General features: G+C 44.0%; 3 protein-coding genes and 1 long non-coding RNA gene across 10 annotated transcripts in view; all 4 read right to left on the reverse strand.

The window, feature by feature from the left end:
* The window catches only part of LOC130375614 (H-2 class I histocompatibility antigen, Q9 alpha chain-like), a 43,759-nt gene extending 42,159 nt beyond the window's left edge, over positions 1–1,600 (reverse strand). For 2 of the 4 annotated variants that reach the window (XM_056582650.1, XM_056582647.1), the window contains exon 1: positions 1,447–1,595. In XM_056582650.1, coding sequence (XP_056438625.1) covers positions 1,447–1,501 — 55 coding nt within the window. In that variant the 5' untranslated portion in view covers positions 1,502–1,595. Of the gene's footprint in view, positions 1–1,446 lie in introns of all 4 variants that reach the window. The other 2 variants (XM_056582649.1, XM_056582648.1) reach the window with 2 other exon arrangements.
* LOC130376173 (major histocompatibility complex class I-related gene protein-like) lies at positions 1,566–4,175 on the reverse strand. Its single transcript, XM_056583392.1, has 4 exons — positions 4,157–4,175; positions 3,624–3,923; positions 2,016–2,100; positions 1,566–1,651 (listed from the first exon to the last, which is right to left on the reverse strand). Exons 1-3 carry the CDS (start codon positions 4,173–4,175, stop codon positions 2,069–2,071), a joined length of 351 nt encoding a protein of 116 aa, XP_056439367.1. The 3' UTR covers positions 1,566–1,651; positions 2,016–2,068.
* A 368-nt stretch (positions 4,176–4,543) lies between these two features.
* Positions 4,544–11,785, reverse strand: LOC130375657 (uncharacterized). Of its 4 annotated transcripts, none has more exons than XR_008893867.1 (9): positions 11,337–11,785; positions 7,403–10,947; positions 7,056–7,157; positions 6,368–6,496; positions 6,129–6,213; positions 5,958–6,036; positions 5,776–5,854; positions 5,318–5,405; positions 4,544–5,099 (listed from the first exon to the last, which is right to left on the reverse strand). It is a non-coding gene; the product is annotated as an uncharacterized LOC130375657 (long non-coding RNA). The 4 variants fall into 4 exon arrangements; XR_008893864.1 differs by having other exon boundaries at positions 5,776–5,887; XR_008893866.1 differs by having other exon boundaries at positions 5,318–5,428; positions 5,776–5,887.
* A 5,826-nt stretch (positions 11,786–17,611) lies between these two features.
* The window catches only part of LOC130375592 (uncharacterized), a 28,963-nt gene continuing 20,496 nt past the window's right edge, over positions 17,612–26,078 (reverse strand). The window contains exons 7-10 of the mRNA XM_056582611.1: positions 26,070–26,078; positions 20,874–20,993; positions 20,046–20,113; positions 17,612–18,685 (exon numbers count right to left, since the gene is read on the reverse strand). The exon at positions 26,070–26,078 is cut by the window's right edge and continues 291 nt beyond it. Of these exons, the coding sequence (XP_056438586.1) occupies positions 18,674–18,685; positions 20,046–20,113; positions 20,874–20,993; positions 26,070–26,078 (209 nt within the window). The 3' untranslated portion in view covers positions 17,612–18,673. The remainder of the gene's footprint in view (positions 18,686–20,045; positions 20,114–20,873; positions 20,994–26,069) is intronic.

The following is a 26,078-nucleotide window of genomic DNA, read 5'->3' on the forward strand; positions in this document are numbered from 1 at the left end:
AGACAGACAGACAGACAGGTTAATACGGTACATCACTGTAGACAGACAGACAGACAGGTTAATACGGTACATCACTGTAGACAGACAGACAGACAGGTTAATACGGTACACCACTGTAGACAGACAGACAGACAGGTTAATACGGTACATCACTGTAGACAGACAGACAGACAGGTTAATACGGTACATCACTGTAGACAGACAGACAGACAGACAGGTTAATACGGTACATCACTGTAGACAGACAGACAGACAGGTTAATACGGTACATCACTGTAGACAGACAGACAGACAGGTTAATACAGTACATCACTGTAGACAGACAGACCGACAGGTTAATACGGTACATCACTGTAGACAGACAGACAGACAGACAGGTTAATACGGTACATCACTGTAGACAGACAGACAGGTTAATACGGTATCTCACTATAGACAGACAGACAGACAGGTTAATACGGTACATCACTGTAGACAGACAGACAGACAGGTTAATACGGTACATCACTGTAGACAGACAGACAGGTTAATACGGTACAGCACTGTAGACAGACAGACAGACAGGTTAATACGGTACATCACTGTAGACAGACAGACAGGGTGGTACATCACTGTAGACAGACAGACAGACAGGTTAACACGGTACATCACTGTAGACAGACAGACAGACAGGTTAATACGGTACATCACTGTCGACAGACAGACAGACAGACAGGTTAATACGGTACATCACTGTAGACAGACAGACAGACAGGTAGCTGTACATCACTATAGACACACAGACAGGTTACGACAGACAGGTTAATACTGTTCATCCCTCTAGACAGAAAGGCCCATGGCCCCTCCCCCTGCTCTATGGCTCCCCCTGTCCTATGGCTCCGCCCCCTGTCACATGGCTCCGCCCCCTGGCCGTCCAGGTAATGGAGGAACCTTCAGTTTGATCTTATTCACATCCAAACATCTCACTGTAGCCCACAGCGCTCGCTGCCAGACCACTAACTACAAAACAACCTGCTGCCTCTTAATCATTACTGCTGACACGAATAATACACTATTATTTGGATAACTATTTCAATGTTTACAATTAGTAAACATACTAAGTATATTGGTGAATTTCTGTCTTTGATTACTACCTTCACATTGCCATCATTGGAATGATAATAATTAATAATTGAATCATATAATTTAATATTTCATAAAAATATAGACCATCAAACCAGTGTGCTGGTTTCGTTGTCACAGTTGAACCCTAAATAAATGTTCTTATATTAGTTGAAATATTCACAGTAAAAGATGAATCATGTTGTGTATTAGTTGAACTCATTTGAGAGGATAATAAAATGCTTTTCAACAAAAGTAGGGAATCCAAGCGTCGTCTCTTCAGGGACCATAATCAAACCTTTTGGTAAGATCGTTTTGAAAAGTAAAAACTCGAGTCAGTCTTACCTGAGGACACACCGTGGCCAAAGACCAACAGCAGCAGCCCCGTTAGCGCCTTCATATCGATGTATTCAGAAGAACAGCTCGATGAGATTATCCACAGAGACGTGACTCCGACTCGAGCATCAGACGCACTGACCAGGAAACCTGCGAACAAGAGACGGATCACGAGGGAGAGGCCGGTCTGGACCAATAGGAATTCAATACGGCTCTGAAGTGAAACTCAAACACACACACACACACACACACACACACACACACACACACACACACACACACACACACACACACACACACACACACACACACACACACACACACACACACACACACAGTTACTTTCACTTATAAATAACGGTCAGAATTACATAATGTTCACTCATATATTGAGTTCAGCATTATGTTAAACTATATCTAATCTTCATCCATATATAATGTTTGGTTGTATACAGTTCAGCTAAATGTGTGTTGATGTGTGTGTGTGTGTGTGTGCGTGTGTGCGTGTGTGCGTGCGTGCGTGCGTGAGTGTCTGAGTGTGTGCGTGTGTTTGGCATCGGTTGTAAAAGAGTCGATACCTTGGACGGGAAAATGTAATGTCAACAGGAGAAATGCACGGGCAGACGGTCAATCAGAGAAAACCCAACTCCGTTCCCTTCAGCTCTGCAAGAGCAAGACGGTGAGAAAACGATGAACTACACCCCACCACTGGAGGCCCTGCTGGAGCTCCGCAAGACACACCCGTCTCCTTAGTGAGAGTACACGCAAGAGGAAGAAATGGAAAAAGCTAAGCTAATAAGTCAACTCTGGACCTTTTTTCTTTTTTTCATAAAGTGTGGAAGTAATGAATTAAAGCGCTCTCATTTTATTTTAAAGTAGACTAATTGCTATGTTGGTTTTTTAGGTCCAGAGTAATTTACCATTTGTCATTGCTGTGTTTGCAGGGTGGGGGGGGGGGGGGGGGGGGGGGGTAAGGGAATGGAAGTGTGTGCTAGGTGTATGGATGTGAACATGTGGAGGAGGGGGTGACGCGGCGGATGCTGAGGTAACGTGAGAAAAAAAGAGGCTATGGGCATTGGTCAATCTTATTTCAATTTAAAAGCTTTTAGAAGCTGGTCATGAAACACATTAAAGCCTCCGTACCGCCATCATTAGATCCTAATCAGTTTGCTTACCGGAAGAACAAGTCAACAGAGGATGCCATTGTCTTTGTGTTACACACTCTACTAGAACATCTTGAGCACAGGAACACGTATGGGAGACTCCTTTTTGTTGACTTTAGTTCAGCTTTCAACACTATCCTGCCAAACAGACACACACAGCAAACTACACAAACTTGGCCTGAACACCGCATTATGCAACTGGATTTTGGACTTTCTAACACACAGCACACAACATGTCATGATTGGCAAGCATGTCTCCCTCACCCTGCCGGGGTCCCTCAGGGTTGCGTGCTCAGCCCACTTCTCTACACTCTTTTCACTCATGACTGCTGCTCCTCTTCTCCATCTACCCTCATAGTGAAATATGCTGACGACACAACGGTACGTGGCCTCATCACAGGAAGTGATGAGAACTCATACAGGAGGGAGGCCGAGAGACTGGGAGAGTGGTGCGGTGATCACAACCTGGTTCTCAACACCACCAAGACCAAGGAAGTGATCATCGATTTCCGCAGGGCCAGAAAACTTCAGCACCATCCATTAGGGCCAATTATATCAAACAGAACCAAACCTAAAATCCAATATTTGGATGTGTGCTGTCCATGGAACACGCTGGCGTAAAAGGACCTGAATGGGCCTAATCTTCGCAGCAATTTTGACCGTGGCGGAAACGCAGACCGAAATCGGCTTAAGGAACCATTTGGTTCCTTGAAACAAAGTTCCGGGTAATTTGGGTGGAAACACAGCTTTTTGTCATTAACACAACCTCAGTGTAACTATTCCTCTAGAATCTGTTCTGGAGCTCAAGGTCACTCTGGGACTGATCTGAGCCTAGCCCTATTCATAGAACTAATTTACCCACAATCCATCATGTTCTCCTGAAGTGAGCTACTCCTGAGAGCTGTGTGTTTACCCCGTAGCTTCACCAGTGTCAAGGTAGACCTGGCAGTGGTTGTGATGAGGTCAAGTGGAGGTGGTGAGACATTTGTTCCCCACCTCCATCCCCTTCCACACCAGTCTTACCCCCGTTGGTCCTGATGTGGGCGGGTTCCAGGGGGGTGGAGATGTCCTCGATGCCTCTCAGCTGGACCACACACTCGTACCTCCCCCAGTCCTCCTGTGGGACGGCCGTGAGGTCCAGGTCCACGCTGACCTGGAAGGTCCCGTCGTGGTTGGGGAGGACCTCCCCGGGGTCCACCTGCTCATAGAGCTCCTGGCCGTCTCTCCTCCAGAACACCACCACCCTGTCAGGGTAGAAGCCTGTAGCATGGCACACCACTGGGGAGGGGGGGCACCTCTGGAAAAGAGACACCCGCGGTCGCTCTGGAGAGAGAAAGGGGGGGGGGGGGGGGGGGGGGGAAGAGAGAGAGAGAGAGAGAGAGAGGGGGGGAGAGAGAGGGGGGTGGGAGAGAGAGAACGAGAGAGCGAATGAGGACATGCACCGTGGTGTGCTGAATCGATTTGTCTGTAAAGTCACGTCACACACTGACTCAAATATTCACATCATATGTTTCGACCAATCCTGTTGCTGGAGGCAGAGTTATTTGCAGACAAACTAGACCAGCACATGAACATCTTAAAATGTAAATACAGACATTCCTGTATAATTAAGGTGTATGATGGCTCCCTCTGCTGGACAACAGTCTCACACCAAACTACATTTTCCGTTTGAACCAACGTAGCTATAGTACATTGATGTGAGACGGGTTGGTGGACTGAACGTGTTGTAGTAGCAGAGAATGGCCTGCGGGGCAGTATGTACATTGTTAAATGCATGAATAGGCTTGAATATAGTAGTAATATGGAGGTTTCATATTTTTACAAAATGCATTATGTGAACATTGCTGAATAACAATCATGTATATTAAATGTATTGCAGGAGTTTAGCTTGACATTAACCAAGTTAAAGGACAATTAAATGAACCGCACCAAACATGGAGAAGTCAATGTGGGATTTTAATATATAAACAAAAACACTTGACAGAAGTTTAATACAATTTTGTAAAGGAAAGCAGAGGAAAATATTTTCCCAAATGAATCTTTTCAAAATGACACCACCATTCCGAAAGCAAGTGAAGAGGTTTGTGTAAAAGCAGTCCTCCCTGACCAGCTCTGTCCCTGACTCTAAACCCTGACTCTCAACCCTAACGCTAAACCCTCTGAGGGCAGGAAGACGCGCCTTCAGTGTAAAGGTTTGAACCACAGAGAAGGAAGAAAAGAGGAAGCAGTAGAGAAGTAGTGAAGTAGTGAGGTTAGTGACAGACGTGAGAGAAAGACGTGTGGAAGCACACGGTTACATGTGGGATCAAGAAGATCACTCCCACTGGAGGTCATTGATCCATCAGCCTCAGACTGCTGAGCTCAGCAGGTCTTCTGGAGGACGAGGCTCGGATGAACTGAGGAGACGGGACCAGCAGGATGTCAGGATCAGGACGGGTTTAGCTCAGGTGTGTCTACCCCCGACCAAACAGGATCAGGTAGGGTTCAGCTCAGGTGTGTCTGCCCGGACCAAACAAGGACATTGATTAGGTTCAATATTCAAAAGATGCAACATTATCTGAACCAAAGATAAGTCATTAAGGAGCAGGCAGGCTTTAGGGCGCCTTGCTCAATGACGCATCACTGTATTCTGAGGACTTGAACCCGGCACCATTGGTTTGAGAGTTGAACCCCCAGCCCCCTACCTAGTCCACTATGTCCAGATAATGCAAACTTACGAGGAATCCATGATGGTAGAGTCCTGGTTGTCCTCAGGATTTGCCTTCCAGATGTACGGCCTCTCCATCAGTCCACCAGATTCCTGGTCTGGTTATAAACGTAATTTGTCTCTAATGTAAGGTAACAAACACAGTAATAGTTCGTCTCTAATGTAAGGTAACAAACACAGGAGTAGTTGGGCTCTTATGCAAGGTAACAAACACAGGAGTAGTTTGTCTCTAATATCAGGTAACAAACACAGGAGTAGTTTGTCTCTGATATCAGGTAACAAACACAGGAGTAGTTGGGCTCTAATGCAAGGTAACAAACACAGGAGTAGTTGGGCTCTTATGGCGCGTAACAAAGTAGCAGCTGAGGTTTGTCTGGTAAACAACCACAGTAGTATGCCGTAACTTGTACTGGACAAACTAATCCTATGTTACAACAAGTCCACTCTGTTTATTTTATGCAAACTTACGAGGATCCTGGTTGGTAGAGTGATGTCGTCCCCCAGAGTCTTGGCTCCTCCATCAGCTCTCCTCAGCCAGTGTCCTGGTCTGGAACAAACAGCGCGAGTCTGGCCCCAACGCCTGGTAACAAACATGTAGTTTGTCTTATTTTTAAGCCCTATATTTGTTTGTTTGGTTAATACAAACTTACAATCCATGTTGGTAGAGTGATGGTCATCCTCCAGATTCACGGCTCCCCTACCAGCTCGCCTCCGCTCCAGAAACACGTTCTAGTAAGAAAACACAGCGGTAGTTGGTTAACGCATGTCAAAGTAACAGCTGTATTTTGCCCTTTAAGTCAACCATGTAAATAAATACAAACTTATGAGGAATCCTTGTTGGTCGGTTCCTAGTCGTCCTCCAGCGTCTCAGCTCCTCCAGCAGCTCTCCTCAGACAGAGTCCTGGTCTGGAACAAACAGCGGAAGTCTTGCTTCAACATGTGGCAAAACAGATGTAGTCGTCTGGTATATATGGTACAAACGCCGGTAGTTTGTGGTAGCAGTATTCTACGAGAAGTGGCAGTGAGTGTGATGATCACTTCAGAGTCAGGCTCCATCTACCCCACGACAGACGTCCTTCACCAGGCAGGGCCTCCATCAGCTCCTCCACTAGGCAGGGCCTTCAGCACGACTCCATCAGCTCCTTCAGTACGCCTCCTCCATCAGCTCCTTCAGCCATGGATTCTTGGTCTGGTTACAAACACAGTTGGTCTCAGCAGTAAATGGGGAGCAGAAATTATCAACATATACGACGTACGTGTCAATATGTATTTAATATCAAACTTAAGTTGTTGAAGATAAGGGGCAACAATTCCCAATGGAAACGACTGAAAAATTGTTTCCGTTGGCAACGGCTCGAGGTTACGCAAATACAATCCAGAACGTTCCGCCAGATTCCCTCAGGGGACTCCCGTCCAACTAACTGCCAGGTGGTTTCTTATGGTTGTCAAGACTACAATGGGGACGCAACACACCCCACCTCCTGCATCTGAGGTTCACTTGTAAAATGGAAGACAAATTGAAACATATTTAAACACTTAAATATGTCTGCAGATTGTCGCGTTGAGCAATTCATCCACTACGGTTGTAGCAGCACTAGTAACAATAATGGCTCATATGACTCTTGCATAACCCCCGTATGAATTAACTCAAATCACAGCTTGGCACAGATTTAAAGTCATAAAATGATCAAAACCAGACCTAAACTACCATGGATTTTAGTGTTTCAGATGAGCTTGGTGATGGTTACCCTCTGGTCCGGTGCTGCAGGCCCCTGGTCTCCAGCCTCAGTCTCTGGTCCATCCTGGCGCCACAAGCCTCCGGTCCCAAGCCTCTCAGCCTCACCTTTCAGCTACAGCAGCAGGTTTATATCAGCATTTGCCCAACAATAAACTTAATTGACTCATCCGAAACCGAGTTACACAATTAATTGAACTATTATTTTATAACTCAAGGCTAGAAAAGACTTGAGAGACCAGACATGAGCATCCCGTTTTTGGGAATGAAGACAGAGCAGTCCACAAGTCTAAAGAAGTGGTTCAGGCCATGCATTGAAACTGACCTGAGAAGACTCTACTCACACACCAGAGCACTGACCTGTTCTGGAGGACTTCTGACAGGAGGTGGAGGTCTGGCTCTGGGTGAGGAGGTGGAGGTCTTGCTCTGGGTGAGGAGGCAGACACCTTGGGACAAACTACATGTTACCTGTTTAACCTTGCACAGTTCTAGAGTATCTTCTACTTTAACATGTGGGAAGGACGGCCATTATTTTAGCTTTGATATTATCTAGTTGGTAACTCTGCACCAAAGTCGTTGTTTAACGTCATTCCATTGGGTAGGGTTTAATTTCTGTGGCAATTAATGACAGCAGATATTTAGAACATACAAAAGCTGAAGTAACAAAGAACACTAAGCAGTATCAATATTAAATCAAATATACTCAGCCATATTCAGGTGCTGGGTTCAGTTGAAGAAATGTCAAATTGTCTTCCACCTTGAAATGATTTTCAGCCTTCACTGATGTCAAAATGGACCCGCAAGTAGAACGCTGTTTTGTACGCAACGAGAGTCCCGTCACGTCAACGTGGTTAAAAGTATGGCGCAACCATCGGAAATTATCAACATATACGACGTACGTGTCAATATGTATTTAATATCAAACTTAAGTTGTTTAAGATAAGGGGCAACAATTCCCAATGGAAACGACTGAAAAATTGTTTCCGTTGGCAACGGCTCGAGGTTACGCAAATACAATCCGGAACGTTCCGCCAGATTTCCCTCAGGGGGCTCCCGTCCAACTAACTGCCAGGTGGTTTCTTATGGTTGTCAAGACTACAATGTTCTATGCTAACCATTGGGACTAAATCAAGTAACCGCACTCAGAACCTTCCACGGCGGGAAGCACAAACCGTCCGACTGGAATCCGAACATTCCGGCCGGAACCAACCAAAGAAAAAACAGATCCAGCGCTTAACCTTGAGCTGAACGGAGGAACATCCTGAAGTCCAGCGATGGTCTTCATTAACACACAGCCAACAGACTTACCTTGAGGAGATCTGTTTGTTGCTGTTGGTCATTAATACTATTCAGTGTACCTTCACATTATTATGCACCCAGTGTGTACAAATTAAATCACTCAAAACCGTATGAAGAACCAAACTACCATGTACTTCCCACAACAACTTTAAACCTAAAATCATTCAATACAAAACCGTGTCTACATTTTACAATTATCTAGATTATTCAGGATACAAACCATACAGAGCAAATCTAAACATTGAGCTCACAGAGAGCCAAACATAGCCCTGCAATGTCAACCTGACCGCCTCATCACCAACAGCAAATCATGCAAGCCAGCCAACACATGTACAGGTCCAGTGAGATGTGGGCATCTGAGTGAAAGGACTGCCCATAATAAAAAGAAACCCAATTCCTGAACTATCCAACCATCTTCATGGTTTAAAGATTTACCGACTTGACATGTTCTAATCACCTTTGTCTGCTCCCTCGTTACTTATAAAACTCTACATCTCCATCACTAGAGTGTTGCATCCTACTCATTGGGGTGTGGTCTGAGTGAGCAGAGATGCATGCTGGGATACAGTGCTGTCTGAAGTCTTCAGTTCTATAGACATGCCCCTCAGGAGAAACCAAGTGTTTGAGAATCTGTCGTGACAACAGTTACACGAGCTGGAATATCCTTCTAGATGGCGCCAGGATTCTCAGAGGAGAAAGGCCAAGAGGAAGATGTGAGGGTTCTTCCTCTCAGCCAGTGGAACACAACAAGGGTCTTCATCAGAGTACCATGGAACACTTTGAAACATTCTCCTCTTTACACCTTGAAGCCCCAGTGAAGGTTTCCTTACCTCCTCAGCTGAAGAGCACAACTTCAGCTCGAAGAGCGCACTAGTTGGAGTTCCCAGATTTGTTCTGATTTAAGGGAACCAATCGTTCAGCTAGTCCTGTCCGAAACAAATACAGTACAGCCTGAGAAGATGTGCAACGGAGAGCAAGACAAGATCCACAGGGCTCTCCATCAATCCAGCCAGGTAGGAAGAGCCGTCTCATTACAGGTCTGAAGGTCATCTTGAATACCAATTTAGGTTCCTTTCCAACTTCAGACTCTCCTTGTGGAATGCCTTTAGGTGTCCATCCTCCATTGATCCTGATTGGTGTAGTCCTAGTTTGAAGTCACTGATTTGAACACCCGCTTGCATCCTTTTACACTTGAGTTGGATACTCTCCTTCCTGCCCAGTGTGTTGGATATCACTCCGGAGCGTCGCTCAGGGCTCTTCATGTCTACTGGAGGCCTCAAGTAAACGTGTGGTCATCCATCAGGTATGATTTATTTGACCATTCCAATATCCCAAGCCAATCACACAGAACCCTGTATGAACATTATCACTGTCAAAGCAAGCCGGACACACACATAGAACCCAGGACAGGCACGTAGAACCCCATGCCAGGTGGAACCAAACACACGTAGAACCCCATGCCAGGTGTGTGTGGGAGACACACACAGTAGAACCCAAGCAATGCTCAAAAATCATCCATCTCATGTCAAACCCAAACACACACACCACTGAGCCATAAAAGACCAAACAATCATGCAGGGTAAAAACCTCATGCCAAATAACATTCCATCATCCACCACCAGCTCTCCTGCCAGGGCACCCAGAACAGAACAACCAATGTCTCCAGAGACGTAAATTATGTACAACATTCTTCAGTGGCGTCCCACATTGGTGATGGATTATGCTTGGCATCTCCAAAATGTGTCCCAGGTTTATTCAATGTCTCTGAAGTCATGTCTTTGTAGTCCAGTGGTTTCCTGAATGAGGGGCCTTCACAGATGCAAACGGTGCAGCTTTAGTCAGCCTGAGGACAGGAAGGAGGTCATCTGTTCAGAAGACCACCCAGTGGAGGGGGGTGGCTCTTGAGGAGCAGGATCCATCTGGGGATGGCCCCAAATAAGACCTTCTTGGAAATAAACCTGTTCCTGAGGAGTCACGATGCCTGGAGGGGACTGAATGTGTTCCATGGTTCTCTGTGTCAGACTGAAGTTGTGTTTTAGTCGTTGAGATGAGGAGCCCCCTCATCTCCCCCTGGTGTTTCTCCTTCTGAATCCCTGTCTCCATCTTAAAGAACATTCCAGACCATGTAACTGACGTCACAACGGTTTCTCAAACACTCGGTTTCCCCTGAGGGGGCGTGTCTTCAGACCTGTAGACTCGAGACAGCTCTGTATCCCAGTATGCACCTCTGCTCACTCAGACCCCACCCTCAACAGTAAAGCAACACTCATATGATGAAGATGCAGAGCTCAGGAGAGTAGCTGGAAAGAAGACTGAAGATAACAGAACCCAACCCATTACTCCAGCTTACAACAATAACTTGGAGCCTGTAACAATTTTAACTAATCATTAAAACCAACATAAACCAAACACCTAAGTAACCCATGAACCAATAAAACATCCTTACTACTCAGATCAACCTTCAGGTAACGGGTTAACTCACCAGGAAGCCAAAATACATCAATGTGCCCAAGAGTAATGAGAAACTTATGACTTACAGTTTGCAGTTCATCTTCATGGTTAAGTTGGGATACTCACAGAACTGCAGTTAAATATCCATGATAGACCTTTGAAGGGAGGAACAGTTTACTCATGGTCCCCATACTTGGGCACTGTCCCACAGTTCAACATCTACCATCTCCATTAAATCAGATAAATGAATGACAATACAAATTCTGGGCTTTTGGGATCATCCAACTTTTAAATAATGATTAAGATAATTAAGTAATCCAGCTTTTTAATATAAGTTATACTAATTATTTGACTGTCATTAGTCAAGAGTGATTTACCTCTTACTTTGACAAGATTGAATGTATAGTCTCTAAAATGTTACTTTCAGGTAGAATCATTATTTAAATTTCAAATGAGAGTTAAACCACCACAATCCCCGATTTCCTTCAGACATTATCAGTGATTTATATTCAACATAAGTCACAAGTCACACAATTCTACTCACATCAGGTTCAGATGAGATGCTCTTCTTTACTTCAAAAAATCTTTAACCCGTGAAACAGGAAGAGATTAAGTCACAACAGACCTCAACAAAACAGTGCACACACGTTCTGGTTTCTGGGAACTGCCATACAGTGGAGGACACCAACGTACTGTCCGGTTCCCTCTTAAGTGAAACGCACCAGAAAACCACTTGGCAGGCGAGCTGCGGCAGGGGAGCTAATTAGTTAAACTCAACGCACGTGTGATCTTGCGTCCCTGTGTGTGTAGTGAGCGGATGTGGACAGCAGAGTGCGATGTTACCACACGAGAACATCTGCTCTCTGAGCGCTCTGCGAGATACCGTCTCCATTGCAACCGTAACTTGGCAGCATCCTGAACGGCCCTTTGAGGAGTGAGAAGGAAGCTTTCATCAAAGAGACCAGAGAGACTCATTCACTGGTTAAACTGGAGTCATCGCCTACCACCACACACACACACACACACACACACACACACACACACACACACACACACACACACACACACACACACACACACACACACACACACACACACACACACACCATACAGACACACACCAATACACCATGTAGATTCACACCATATGCACACACACACACCACAGATACACACATATAGATTCACACACAATATTGATACACACAACATATAGATACAAACCATATGCAGACACACACGATAGATACAAACCATATATATACACGCACACACCATAGGTAGCCTATACACCATATAGATACACACACACCATAGACACACGCCATATAGATGCACACCATAAAGATCAACACACCAAATAGACACACACCAAAGATTAACTTAATATAGATACAAACTATATAGATACCACCCGCCCCCCACCCCACACACACACACACACACACACACACACACACACACACACACACACACACACACACACACACACACACACACACACACACACACACACACACACACACACACACACACACACACACACACACACACACACACACACACAATAGATACACTCCATACAGTTCTGGGGCCGTATTCACAAAGGATCTTAGGGCTAAAAGTAGGTCCTAACTGGCGAATTTAGGAGTAACTCCTAAAAATAATGGGCGTGTCACTCTTAAATTTAGGACTCCTAACTTTTTTCACTAAGAGCAATTCACTAAGTATTTTAGGACTAAAAGTAGCACCTAAGTCTAGGAGAGCTTCAAAGTCCTCAAGAGGACTCCTAACTCAGTAAGACCTATTCACAAAGAATCTTAAAATGCCTGCGAGACGAAATGTTAGGGTATTCAATTTATTGTGGAGTTAATGCGCGATGCAATAACATCCCCGACTAGCAGGAATAATCCGATTATTCCCGAAATAAAATGTTATAAAAATTATAAATTATAAAAAAAAAAAATAATTGCGCCATCAAAAGACGAGGACGTGTTCGTCAATAGGAAGAAAGTGCATTCCATCAACACGCAGGTTGTTTTTGATGCAAATTTTAACATAGCCTACTGGATGTTGTTGCAAAGTGGCCTGGATCTTCAGCTACCCATGATTCGCGCATTTTAATGGTGAGCGGTCTGAGGCAGCTTTTTGAGATGTACCAGTTGGGTGTCACTTGCTGGGTGACAGTGACTATCCATGCAAGACGTGGCTCTAGACACCCTACCTCAATCCACAACCGGGAGCACAGTTAAAGTGTAACATGTAAGTGATTACGCAGATTACGTATAGTCCTATGCGTAAAACACATCGTATTGGCTCTTTGCGAGCACACAAACATACACGAAATGTTGTGGAGAGAGGAATTGGGCAGATGAAACGTCGGTTTCATGTCCTCCACGGCGAAATACGCCTCACCCCAGAGAGGGCAAGCACAGTAATCACTGTATGTGCCATTCTACACAACCTCTGCATGCGGAGGAACATTCCACAGCCAGACGATGATGATGATGGCGATCAACATTACAAGGAATTTGGCCGTGTGGAACCGAGTGGACAGGCATTTAGGGATCACTTTGAAAACACATTTTAGGTAAACACCTTGGCACAAATCAGTCAACACTTGGGTAGTTCGTAACATTTATTTTATTTTAGATTTTACGTATTTTTATTGTTTGCTTTCTCTCTCTTGAACGTGCAGGCTACAATATCATTATCGTGGTCTGCACAAAATTGTCATCATGCTTGTATTCTGCTAACTGCACTATAACTACTTAATAGGAATTCATTTCTAGCCTAGGCTATTTCCTTGTTTTTCGGTGATTCAGTGGGCTCGTCTGAACAACCAATCACCGAACTGACCGCTTCTAAACTCGTGCACGAGAATTGACGTAATCCATAGCAACGGCGCGTCACTCTTAGTTCACTCTTTGTGATTTATCCTTAGTAAGAGTAGGTCTCAGCGGCTTTGTGAATAACTTTTAAGAAAAAACTCCTACGTAAAATGTTTTAGCGCGAGTTAGGAGCACTCCTAGCGGTAAGATAAAATGCTTTGTGAATACGGCCCCAGGTCACTAAATACTACTCCTCCTTCTCTCTTCTCCTTCTCCCCTCTATTCCTTTTCTCCTCTCCTTCCTCCCTTCTCCGTCTCTCTTCCACGCATATCACATTTTTATTGCCTCTAGTCAAGAGCAGGGCCGTGCAGAGACCCTTTGAGGGGCAGGGGCTCAAATTCAAAAAAGGGCACATGTTTGTTCATGAACTCATCAGAAGTGTTTTGGTGTTGATATCTATAAAAACAATTAAGCTATTACAAAATAAAAGCCTTGAATATGAATTAGCCTAACTATACACAATGTATACGTATGACTTTAATTATTTTTTTTTATGTTTTTCTATTAAACACAGGGTGGTGGGAACTCCACAATGAGTTTATGAACACATCAGAAGTGGTTTGGTGTTGATATCTATAAGAACAAGTGAGCTATTAAAAATAAAGCCTTAAATATGGATGCAATACATGCACTGAAAACTTTTGCATTTTTTAAAAACAATTAAAAGTTTTTCTTTAAAACAAGGGGTAGTGGGGACTACAAACCGAGTACATAAACACATCAGAAGTGGTTTGATGTTGATAGGAATAATTTCAAGTGAGTTATTAAGAATTAAAAAAATGACGTTGCACTTTTTTGACGGTCCCTAAGCACTTGACGCTATTACAGATACAACCCCGGAAAATAGACGAATGTCGAATATAAAACCAATTTCACCCCGTTCTGCCAGAGACACTGAGACAGAGTAGACATGAAACGGATTTGGCCATGGCATGTGGCCAAGTAGTTACTACAGAGTATACAGATTAAATATAACGATGTATGCTTTCCCTTTGCAATTTCAAAAGGTTTCCCAGATAGGTTAGCTGTATAGCTAGCTGGTAGGCTATAGAAAATAAACCGAGTGGTAGCCACTTTCACAGGTCAGTTAAAACAATGCTAGTTGAAAAGCTTTTGCTGGCAAACATAGGCCTATACTTCAAAATGACACTACAAAACGAAGTAACTGTTACAGTTTATTTAGCATTATCAACTTTATGGTTTTGGAAACAACTGTCTGTGTCTGACTCTGTGGTGATCTTACCCTGCGTTGTACCGTCTCTTAAAACAACAAGCGCATCTTGCAGGCAGGCAAATTGTGAAAGGTCACGTTGATAGCCTATGACGTCACCCAGCGGCAGCAGCGCACTGAGCGCCGGTAAACGAGGCTACAAAGTACAAACTTTACTTCTGTATCATTACTTTTAGACATTTTTATACTCGAATAATTGATTCACATGTTAATGTGTAATTTTACAAAGCATTGAAAATTTAAACGACCACTCAAAAGGGCACTTTGGTCCTTCGAGGGGAAAGGGCAGGGGCTCGGGCACCCATAGCCCCCCCCTCTGCACGTGCCTGGTCAAGAGAATAGATCTGGGTGGGGATTTCTAAGTTTCATAAACATCCGGGGCTTAGCCCAGAGGGAAAATGAAAATGCTGGGCGCCAAATTCATTTGCTTTATTGTGCATGCAAACTTTTTCATAATGCTTTATCCAAATAAACGAATTACGCGGTTTATTATAGCTTTAAATATCTACCTGACTGCTATGCTGCTTATCCCCAAACATCTAAAGTTCCATACAATTTATTGCAGAGTAAAATGAATAAAGTGAGGCAGACCTTACACACACACACACACACACACACACACACACACGCACGGATCTGACTGGGGATAGGATAGGTATGGAAGTAAATCTGTGCCATCGGATTTTGAAAATAAAAGCCATTGAATTCTAAGCACTGAATATGTATGCATTGAAATTAATTTTGGATTTTTTGCCTCTGAATGTAACTCAATAAATCATATTCAGCTTTATTTTTCAATGTTAATAATGTCTAAATCAAATATTCAACGTTAAAAAATTCAAAGTAAATATTTTTGAATTTTCATGCCATATTCAATGTCAGAAAATTCAGTGTTAACATCCGGGGACCCAAGGAATAGCAATCGATCCTGGATGCTCGATCGCGGTCAAGCAATTAGGAGAGCGGGAATAAGAGCGTCACTCGATTCTTCTTTCTTGATATAAAAGTTAATTCTAAACAGCATTTTACACAGTAGCCTATATTAGGAAATGCTCAAAGGTAAATCAACGTCATTAAACACTGACTAGCTTTTTATGGGGAGCGAAGCCACCGAAAAGTGTGACCCTAGGGGGCGCTGTTGCCCATTTTCTGCAAAATACACATGAAGTCGAAACATCCCCAAGCTTAAAACCTAACGTTTGTATCGTCATCGAAAACTCGGATTGAGGGTCATATTGAGGTTATCATATTCGGGGCTAATTAAATAACATCCGAGGCTTTAGCCCCGAACAAAACAGCAGAGTGACGCCACTGACCTCATCCACCATCCCAACCGCAACAAACTCTGGGGACGTTGAGAGTCCAGACGACGCCATGTAGGAAATCCTCATAGTGAATCAGTCAGTCAGTCAGTCAGTCAGTCAGTCAGTCAGTCAGTCAGTCAGTCAGTCAGACAGACAGACAGACAGACAGACAGACAGACAGACAGACAGACAGACAGACAGACAGACAGACAGACAGACAGACAGACAGACAGACAGGTTAAAGGTGCGTTCATGGTCCTGGTGACGCTCACGCTTACGCGTGTTCCCGACAGCGACCGCTCATGTGCACTGCGTTGGGTATCGAAATCTTCTTCACAGCAGGTTTTTTTTATCCGATAAAAAGCAGTCAGAACTAAACAGAACTTAGTAGGATCAGTTTCAAGTTCGAAGGCCTTTATTTCCTTGTAGCCTATCACCTACTAGCTTTTATTTAAGAGAAGCACATCGTATGGCCACTGTGTGGAAGGCTACACATGCCCTTATCCAGAGCTGGTTTACCAGTACACAACGTTTAAAACTGAGCAAAGTCGATGCCAACAGACGGTTACAACGTCAATCTATAGTAAATAATGTGATATGATGGTTGATTCTTTTATATTGAGTAAAACTTTCCTGTTCATGTTCATGAGCGTCACCAGTAAACCATACGTCATCAACTGGGCAAGTCTTGGGCAAATCTGGCCCCAGTTGCTGAACGGAAGCAGAATCATAAGAGCGTCATAAGGTGTCGTTCACGAGAACTTTCTGACGTCGCGAAAATGTTTTCCCCATAATTCCCAGCGATGTGAACGCACCATAATACTGTACATCCCAGCAAACAGACAGGTGTATGGCCCCTCCCCCTGTCCTATGGCTCCGCCCCCTGGCCGTACAGGTAATGTGGGAACCTTTTGTTTATCTAAAAACATGATTTAATCTTAATTATTATTAATTATTTTGATTCTAAATTCAACAGGAAATTGGCGGGAACCCTCAGGTTGGATTTGTTTGTACAACCTACTAATGGTTAAACAAGAAGAGTGGAAATGGGATTAAAAGTATATTTAAACAGAATCACTCCAAACTGAAGTTTAATGTTTAGTCGCGATAATAGATTATATTTATTTGATTCATGAACAACATCATCAAATGAATATTCAAAGTAAATGATTAATCATGTTGTGGATTAATTGGTCGCATTTGGGATGATTAGCGAATGGTTTTCAGTTTTACAAGGAAATCAAACAACTAAATGTCTTCTATTCAGGGACCAGAAACAAACCTTTTGAAACGTTTAAATAAAACTATTGAATAATAGTCAACTATTGATTAATAGTCAACTATGGAATAATAGTTTTGAACAGGAATAACTGTCATCAGTCTTACCTGAGGACACACCGTGACTAAAGACCAACAGCAGCAGCCCCGTTAGCGCCTTCATATCGATGTATTCAGAAGAACAGCTCGATGAGATTATCCACAGAGACGTGACTCTGACTCCAGCATCAGACGCACTGATGCTCACACACTGTTACAGCGACCAAGTTTCATGTAACCCTTAATGAATTGTTCTTACAATATTATGTTCAGCTGGCTTTAATATATATTCAGCATTACATCATTTTCAACAATGTTCAGCTATACATAATGTTCATTTATACTTAACGTTCAGAAAGATATAACGTTCAATTATATATAATGTTCAGCATATTTTTTAGCCATATCTAATCTTCATACATATATATGTTTAGATGTATACAGTTCAGCTAAATGTGTGTTGATATGTGTGTTTATGAATGTGTGTTTTATGTGTGTGTGTGCGTGCGTGTGTGCGTGTGTGTGTGCGTGTGTGTGTGTTTTGTCTTTCAGCATAAGACATCTGATATCAGGACGCTAGTGGAGGAAGATCATCAAAGATATGAACTCTGGTCACAAAAAGCCCAATAACTTCACTAAATGAAAGGACCTAACCTATAAACAGTATATTGAGAATATTTTCAGATTTTTTGGGGGATTATATTGTCCAAATAACCCCAAACGAGAGTACAGCGATTTTTACATTTGGATGATTAAAAAAAACATTAATATTTAATCCAATTCCGATTTTTTTGTAAAAATACAAAAAAACCTTCATGCTAGAGCAGCCTAGCTCGATTGTGCTAGCTTATGTTGCGAGGTCGTGTTGCCATGGTTTCCAAGCATCAGTGAAAGATTACAGGTTTAAGCCAGTGAGTTAATCAAATCTATCACAAATACAGCGATCTAATTGATTTACAATTTTTACGGATAAATGGTTGTTATCAAGATAAAGTTAAGTATGAATGTTATTGTTATTAAGCAGATATAGCATCTTTAGTTAGCTGAAGTCCCAAGCCTGTTTGTAAGGATTATAAATGAACTGCGATCCACTGCATCCTGGTTTAGGAAGCTGAACGTGAGAAGCCTCTTCATGATTTAACTACAAACCTAAACAGCAAGAAAGTACAAGTCAGCATTAAACATTAAACACATTATCAATGTGATGTTGTACTGTTAATATATTACTGTGATGATGCACTGTTAACATATGACTGTTAATGTTAATCTATTAGTGTGATACAGTACTGTTAGAATATTACTGTGATGAAGTACTGTTCAAATATGATTTAATCTATTAAGGTATGGCCACACAGAACGCATTACGCGCGTAACGCGCCTAGCCTGCCGCAGCTGGGCTCACAGCTGGGTGAGTTTCACCACCTCCTCCAGGAACCCCACTAGCCTGGCTCCGCCCGCCTAAGTACTTCCGCTCAATTTGAATTTCCCTTCAGTACTAGGTCTGGACCTGCTGTATGTAATTTGGTTTTCTGGCGCCGCCACAGCGGCCACCAATCAGCGAACAGAGGGCGTGTCTGAGAACAATGACGATAAAGTCGTACGCCAGTTTGAGTTGTTGTTGTAGGTCGGTAGTTGATTTACAATGTGCAATTTTTCCCTGATAAATTTAATTTGACGAACAAAACCTGCAGCTGTCGTTGACGGACATTTTCGTGCAGACGCGCAAGGTGTTTGGTTTGTGTACAACCTGCGCGTGATTCCCGGCACATGACATACGTCACGACCAAACGTTAGCGATTGGTTATGGCAGATCCAGAGTGGCACTGGGCAGATCCAATCATTTTAAACTTCAACAGACACCCGCCTTCAAGTGAGTTGACGTTTGTCAATTGATTAGGTCCAGACTCTCTGTACTAATGAAATGAAATGAAGTGAAGTACGAGAGTCTGGTAGAACCAGGCTAGAACTCCGCCTGGATGACGGCCGGTTCCAGACGTATTTTCGGTTGACTTGGGCCATGTCTGATGACCTGCTAGCCCGGGTTGGTGCCAGGATCTCCCGTCAGGACACCAACTACAGGCGCTCCTTATCAGCTGCTGAGCGTCCGTCCTCGTCTCTCTGCCAGTGACGTCGGGTCAAGCTCAACGCTGATTGGCTATCGCGGATAAGCGTCACTCGGAGGAGCGTAAAAAGAAAAAATTATTGAACTCTGCGAGTAGGTGCGTTGGGCGCGTTATTTAGGTGTGTAAAACGCCTAAATCTAACGCGCTTAACGCATTATTATAGCGCGTGTCACGCATCTACACGCCTAAACCAATGGTTCCCGGTGCAAAAATGCTGATTTTCTGCGCCTCTAACGTGCGTAACACGTTCAGTGTGGCCGTACCTTTACTGTGGTGAAGTACTGTTAATAGTTGTATTACTATTGCTGTGATAAAGTAGGCTGCTAATAAATATAACTGTAAACATATGACTCTGAATAAGTATTGTAAAGTGGTAAAGTACTGACTGTGGTCAGAGGTTGGGCCTCAGGAGCCGGATTCTGCCCCTCAGTGTTCTCAGAGCTGGTGTCAGAACCTGGGAAGTATCAGAATGGGAGGAGGTGAAGTCATGAGCTAGATGTATCTAGATCTATAGAGCTGTACAGTCCAGTGAGCTAGATGTATCTAGATCTATAGAGCTGTATAGTCCAGTGAGCTAGATGTATCTAGATCTATAGAGCTGTATAGTCCAGTGAGCTAGATGTATCTAGATCTATAGAGCTGTATAGTCCAGTGAGCTAGATGTATCTAGATCTATAGAGCTGTATAGTCCAGTGAGCTAGATGTATCTAGATCTATAGAGCTGTATAGTCCAGTGAGCTAGATGTATCTAGATCTATAGAGCTGTATAGTCCAGTGAGCTAGATGTATCTCTATAGAGCTGTATAGTCCAGTGAGCTAGATGTATCTAGATATACAGAGCTGTATAACCCAGTGAGCTAGAAAAGTCACCAAGGTCTCTGTGTTGTAAGTGGTGTTAATCATAAGAACAGAACTGCAGTAAACACTCATTTTAATCACCAACTGGTTTGTGATACTTGTCTGAATCTAAGGATCAAGAGAAATGTTTAGTGTTGTAACAGTGGTGAATATCCTCATGTTATTATACTTTCATATTCTTAATGCCACAACATCTCAGTGGACATTGGAGGAGGTTCATCATTCAGAGGTGGAGAGGTTTCTACCACCAGACCACTAGTGGGTGAAGACAACCAATCAGATCGTAGGAAGGGGACAGGAAGTAGGAGCAGGTGGAGATCAGATGTTTGTCCTCCTGGAGAGTTTGATCCTCTCACCGTTCCTCTTCTGGTACACAAAGACTCCAACAGCAGCAGCAGCAGCGAGGAGGAGAACAGCAGCGAGGAGGAGAACAACGAACCCAATGATGATGGGGATGGTGAGGCCACTCTTGTACACTGAAGGTACATCAAAAAAATACAATCAGTTGTGTAATAATAGATGTTGGACAGAGACCCTCCCCCATCCATCCCGCCATCATTGAACCACATGTCAACGTCACGTGATGCTACACACACGACTAACACAACGTCAGTGTAACTATTCCTCTAGTATGGCGACACATTAGTGCCATAATTCACTAACGTGATAAAAGATGCATTCGGGCGTATTATATTATTCCACACGCTGTGGCAACCCGCCACGTTGAGCGCACCAACTCCTCCCAAACAGGACAGCATTTCGTTGGTGAAAGCCAAAAAAGGCAGGTTTATTACCGAACATAAAGTCTCTCCAAACACAAATAACTTAAACCTCGGGAGGAATCAGCGGTCCCCCTTCTTCGTGGGTGGAATCCCGTCACCCACGAGGACCGGTCTCTCCGTGCAGGAGCTCCAAGGCTGGGAGAGCCCCGAATGAGTGGAGAAGCAGGCTATTTAAGCCCTGCTTCTCCACTTGTTCCTCAGGTGCTCTCAATGTCCTTAATTGGCCTGGGCCGGGTTGCCACAACGCGTAGATATTAACTGCGAGCGCGCAAATGATCTCTGCGCGCGCAAAACAGCCTCTCGCGCGCGCAAATTACCTCTCGCGAAAGATGTTTTTACGCTCTCGCTCAAATTTAATTTTGGCACTATGGGGGAGGGAACCAAGGCAGGGCGGGCTTTCCTATGATTGGCCGTTTCTGAAGCGCGATATTTGATTGACAGCCCTCCTCAGCCCTCCTCTCATTCAATTCTGAATTGTACAGTAAATGGCTGAAACGATAGTTACGTATTGTATCTCTAGATTCTATGAGTGTAGGCGCAGCCTTTTAAGTGTCGGCCACATTGTCCTTTAAATAGCTGAAGAAAAGCTGTTTATTGGGAGCAGAACGTCCGCCGGCGCCCGACTATATCTGCGAAATGCGGATGTTGTTGAGGCACGCCGCACGCGAACGTAATTGAGGCCCACGCTGTTGGTGGTCGGGGATTACAAAATGTTCAGTGCTACGGCTCACGCCTAGGGATAACCCAATAGCGATAGCCTTAAAAGGCTGCGCCTACACTCATAGAATCTAGAGATACAAAACTTTCTTCCTATTGACGAACACGTCCTCGTCTTTTGATGGCGCAATTATTTTTATGTGCGTCCCGTCAATAGCACCGACCACACCGGGCATACCTGCAATTGCCATGAAGTTGGCTTTGATCCTGTGTAGTTGTTGAATGTCCAAAGGAAAGTTTATGGCACGGCTGACTGATGGTTGCGATAATTTTAAATCGTCGGCATTGCAAAGTTGCATTGTCCCTGTTGCTAAATAACGTAGTGTGGCCAAACATTTTATTTCGGGACTAATCGGATTATTCCTGTTAGTCGGGGATGTTATTGCATCGCGCATTAACTCCACAATAAGTTGAATACCCTAACATTTCGTCTCGCAGGCATTTTAAGATTCTTTGTGAATAGGTCAGGTGCGAACACACCAAGCGCGTACCTCACGTACCATGTACGCGCGTAACGCAGCTAAACTGTCTGAGGCCTTGTCTTATCACAGAAAACGATCATTTCTAAAAACTCCGGCCAAAGTGGAGATTTCTGAAAACGCCGGTTATGTGTTGTCGTGTCAATGGGGAGAAACGGGATTTTAGGTTCTGAAGCGTCACATTATGCACCAGGAAATGCTTAACGTCATGTGAGCGCCCGCTGTACCATATTGGTCCGAATATAAACACAAACCCCATTGTAGGATGACCTATAGGCGAATTTAGGAGTAACTCCTAAAAATAATGGGCGTGTCACTCTTAAATTTAGGACTCCTAACTTTTTTCACTAAGAGCAATTCAAAAAGTATTTTAGGACTAAAAGTAGCACCTAAGTCTAGGAGAGCTTAAAAGTCCTCAAGAGGACTCCTAACTCAGTAAGACCTATTCACAAAGAATCTTAAAATGCCTGCGAGACGAAATGTTAGGGTATTCAACTTATTGTGGAGTTAATGCGCGATGCAATAACATCCCCGACTAACAGGAATAATCCGATTAGTCCCGAAATAAAATGTTATAAAAATTATAAGTTATAAAAAAATATATAGGCTATAACTTATAAAAAATAAAAATAATTGCGCCATCAAAAGACGAGGACGTGTTCGTCAATAGGAAGAAAGTGCATTCCATCAACACGCAGGTTGTTTTTGATGCAAATTTTAACATAGCCTACTGGATGTTGTTGCAAAGTGGCCTGGATCTTCAGCTACCCATGATTCGCGCATTTTAATGGTGAGCGGTCTGAGGCAGCTTTTTGAGATGTACCAGTTGGGTGTCACTTGCTGGGTGACAGTGACTATCCATGCAAGACGTGGCTCTAGACACCCTACCTCAATCCACAACCGGGAGCACAGTTAAAGTGTAACATGTAAGTGATTACGCAGTTTACGTATAGTCCTATGCGTAAAACACATCGTATTGGCTCTTTGCGAGCACACAAACATACACGAAATGTTGTGGAGAGAGGAATTGGGCAGATGAAACGTCGGTTTCATGTCCTCCACGGCGAAATACGCCTCACCCCAGAGGCGTATAGCACAGTAATCACTGTATGTGCCATTCTACACAACCTCTGCAAGCGGAGGAACATTCCACAGCCAGACGATAATGATGATGATGATGATGATGATGATGATGATCATGATGATGATGATGATGGCGATCAACATTACAAGGAATTTGGCCGTGTGGAACCGAGTGGACAGGCATTTAGGGATCACTTTGAAAACACATTTTAGGTAAACACCTTGGCACAAATCAGTCAACACTTGGGTAGTTCGTAACATTTATTTTATTTTAGATTTTACGTATTTGTATTGTTTGCTTTCTCTCTCTCTTGAACGTGCAGGCTACAACGTCATTATCGTGGTCTGCACAAAATTGTCATCATGCGTGTATTCTGCTAACTGCACTATAACTACTTAATAGGAATTCATTTCTAGCCTAGGCTATTTCCTTGTTTTTCGGTGATTCAGTGGGCTCGTCTGAACAACCAATCACCGAACTGACCGCTTCTAAACTCGTGCACGAGAATTGACGTAATCCATAGCAACGGCGCGTCACTCTTAGTTCACTCTTTGTGATTTATCCTTAGTAAGAGTAGGTCTCAGCGGCTTTGTGAATAACTTTTAAGAAAAAACTCCTACGTAAAATGTTTTAGCGCGAGTTAGGAGCACTCCTAGCGGTAAGATAAAATGCTTTGTGAATACGGCCCCAGATGTTTGTCCTCCTGGAGAGTTTGATCCTCTCACCGTTCCTCTTCTGGTACAAAAGACTCCAACAGCAGCAGCAGCAGCAGCGAGGAGGAGAACAACGAACCCAATGATGATGGGGATGGTGAGGCCACTCTGGACCTCTGAAGGTACATCAAAAAAATACAATCAGTCGTGTAATAATAGATGATGGACAGAGACCCTCCCCCATCCATCCCGCCATCATTGAACCACATGTCAACGTCACGTGATGCTACACACACGACTAACACAACGTCAGTGTAACTATTCCTCTAGTATGGCGACACATTAGTGCCATAATTCACTAACGTGATAAAAGATGCATTCGGGCGTATTATATTATTCCACACGCTGTGGCAACCCGCCACGTTGAGCGCACCAACTCCTCCCAAACAGGACAGCATTTCGTTGGTGAAAGCCAAAAAAGGCAGGTTTATTACCGAACATAAAGTCTCTCCAAACACAAATAACTTAAACCTCGGGAGGAATCAGCGGTCCCCCTTCTTCGTGGGTGGAAACCCGTCACCCACGAGGACCGGTCTCTCCTTGCAGGAGCTCCCGGGCTGGGAGAGCCCCGAATGAGTGGAGAAGCAGGCTATTTAAGCCCTGCTTCTCCACTTGTTCCTCAGGTGCTCTCAATATCCTTAATTGGCCTGGGCCGGGTTGCCACAACGCGTAGATATTAACTGCGAGCGCGCAAATGATCTCTGCGCGCGCAAAACAGCCTCTCGCGCGCGCAAATTACCTCTCGCGAAAGATGTTTTTACGCTCTCGCTCAAATTTAATTTTGGCACTATGGGGGAGGGAACCAAGGCAGGGCGGGCTTTCCTATGATTGGCCGTTTCTGAAGCGCGATATTTGATTGACAGCCCTCCTCAGCCCTCCTCTCATTCAATTCTGAATTGTACAGTAAATGGCTGAAACGATAGTTACGTATTGTATCTCTAGATTCTATGAGTATAGGCGCAGCCTTTTAAGTGTCGGCCTCATTGTCCTTTAAATAGCTGAAGAAAAGCTGTTTATTGGGAGCAGAACGTCCGCCGGCGCCCGACTATATCTGCGAAATGCGGATGTTGTTGAGGCACGCCGCACGCGAACGTAATTGAGGCCCACGCTGTTGGTGGTCGGGGATTACAAAATGTTCAGTGCTACGGCTCACGCCTAGGGATAACCCAATAGCGATAGCCTTAAAAGGCTGCGCCTACACTCATAGAATCTAGAGATACAATACGTAACTATCGTTTCAGCCATTTACTGTACAATTCAGAATTGAATGAGAGGAGGGCTGAGGAGGGCTGTCAATCAAATATCGCGCATCAGAAACAGCCAATCATAGGAAAGCCCGCCCTGCCTTGGTTCCATCCCCCATAGTGCCAAAATTAAATTCGAGCGAGAGCGTAAAAACATCTATTGCGAGAGGTTTTGCGTGCGCTGAGGTAATTTGCGCGCTCGCAGTTAATATCTACGCGTGTGGAATTATATAATACGCCCGAATGCATCTTTTATCACATTAGTGAATTATGGCACTAATGTGTCGCCATACTCTAGAATCTGTTCTGGAGCTCAGGGTCACTCAGGAACTGATCTGAGCCTAGCCCTATTCATAGAACTCATTTACCCACAATCCACCCTGTTCTGCTGCAGTGAGCTACTCCTGAGAGCTGTGTGTTTACCCAGTAGCTTCAGCAGTGTCCAGGTACACCTGGCAGTGGTTGTGATGAGGTCAGGTGGAGGTGGTGAGACATGTGTTCCCCCCCTCCATCCCCTCCAACACCAGTCTTACCCCAGTTGG

This window comes from Gadus chalcogrammus, chromosome 22 (assembly GCF_026213295.1).
Source record: "Gadus chalcogrammus isolate NIFS_2021 chromosome 22, NIFS_Gcha_1.0, whole genome shotgun sequence".
NCBI lineage: Eukaryota > Metazoa > Chordata > Actinopteri > Gadiformes > Gadidae > Gadus > Gadus chalcogrammus.

Coding starts and splice junctions, on each gene's coding strand:
- LOC130376173 (XM_056583392.1), bottom strand. Junction 2,101..3,623: donor CCACATCAGGACCAACGGGG/GTAAGACTGGTG, acceptor TTGCTCTTGCAG/AGCTGAAGGGAACGGAGTTG.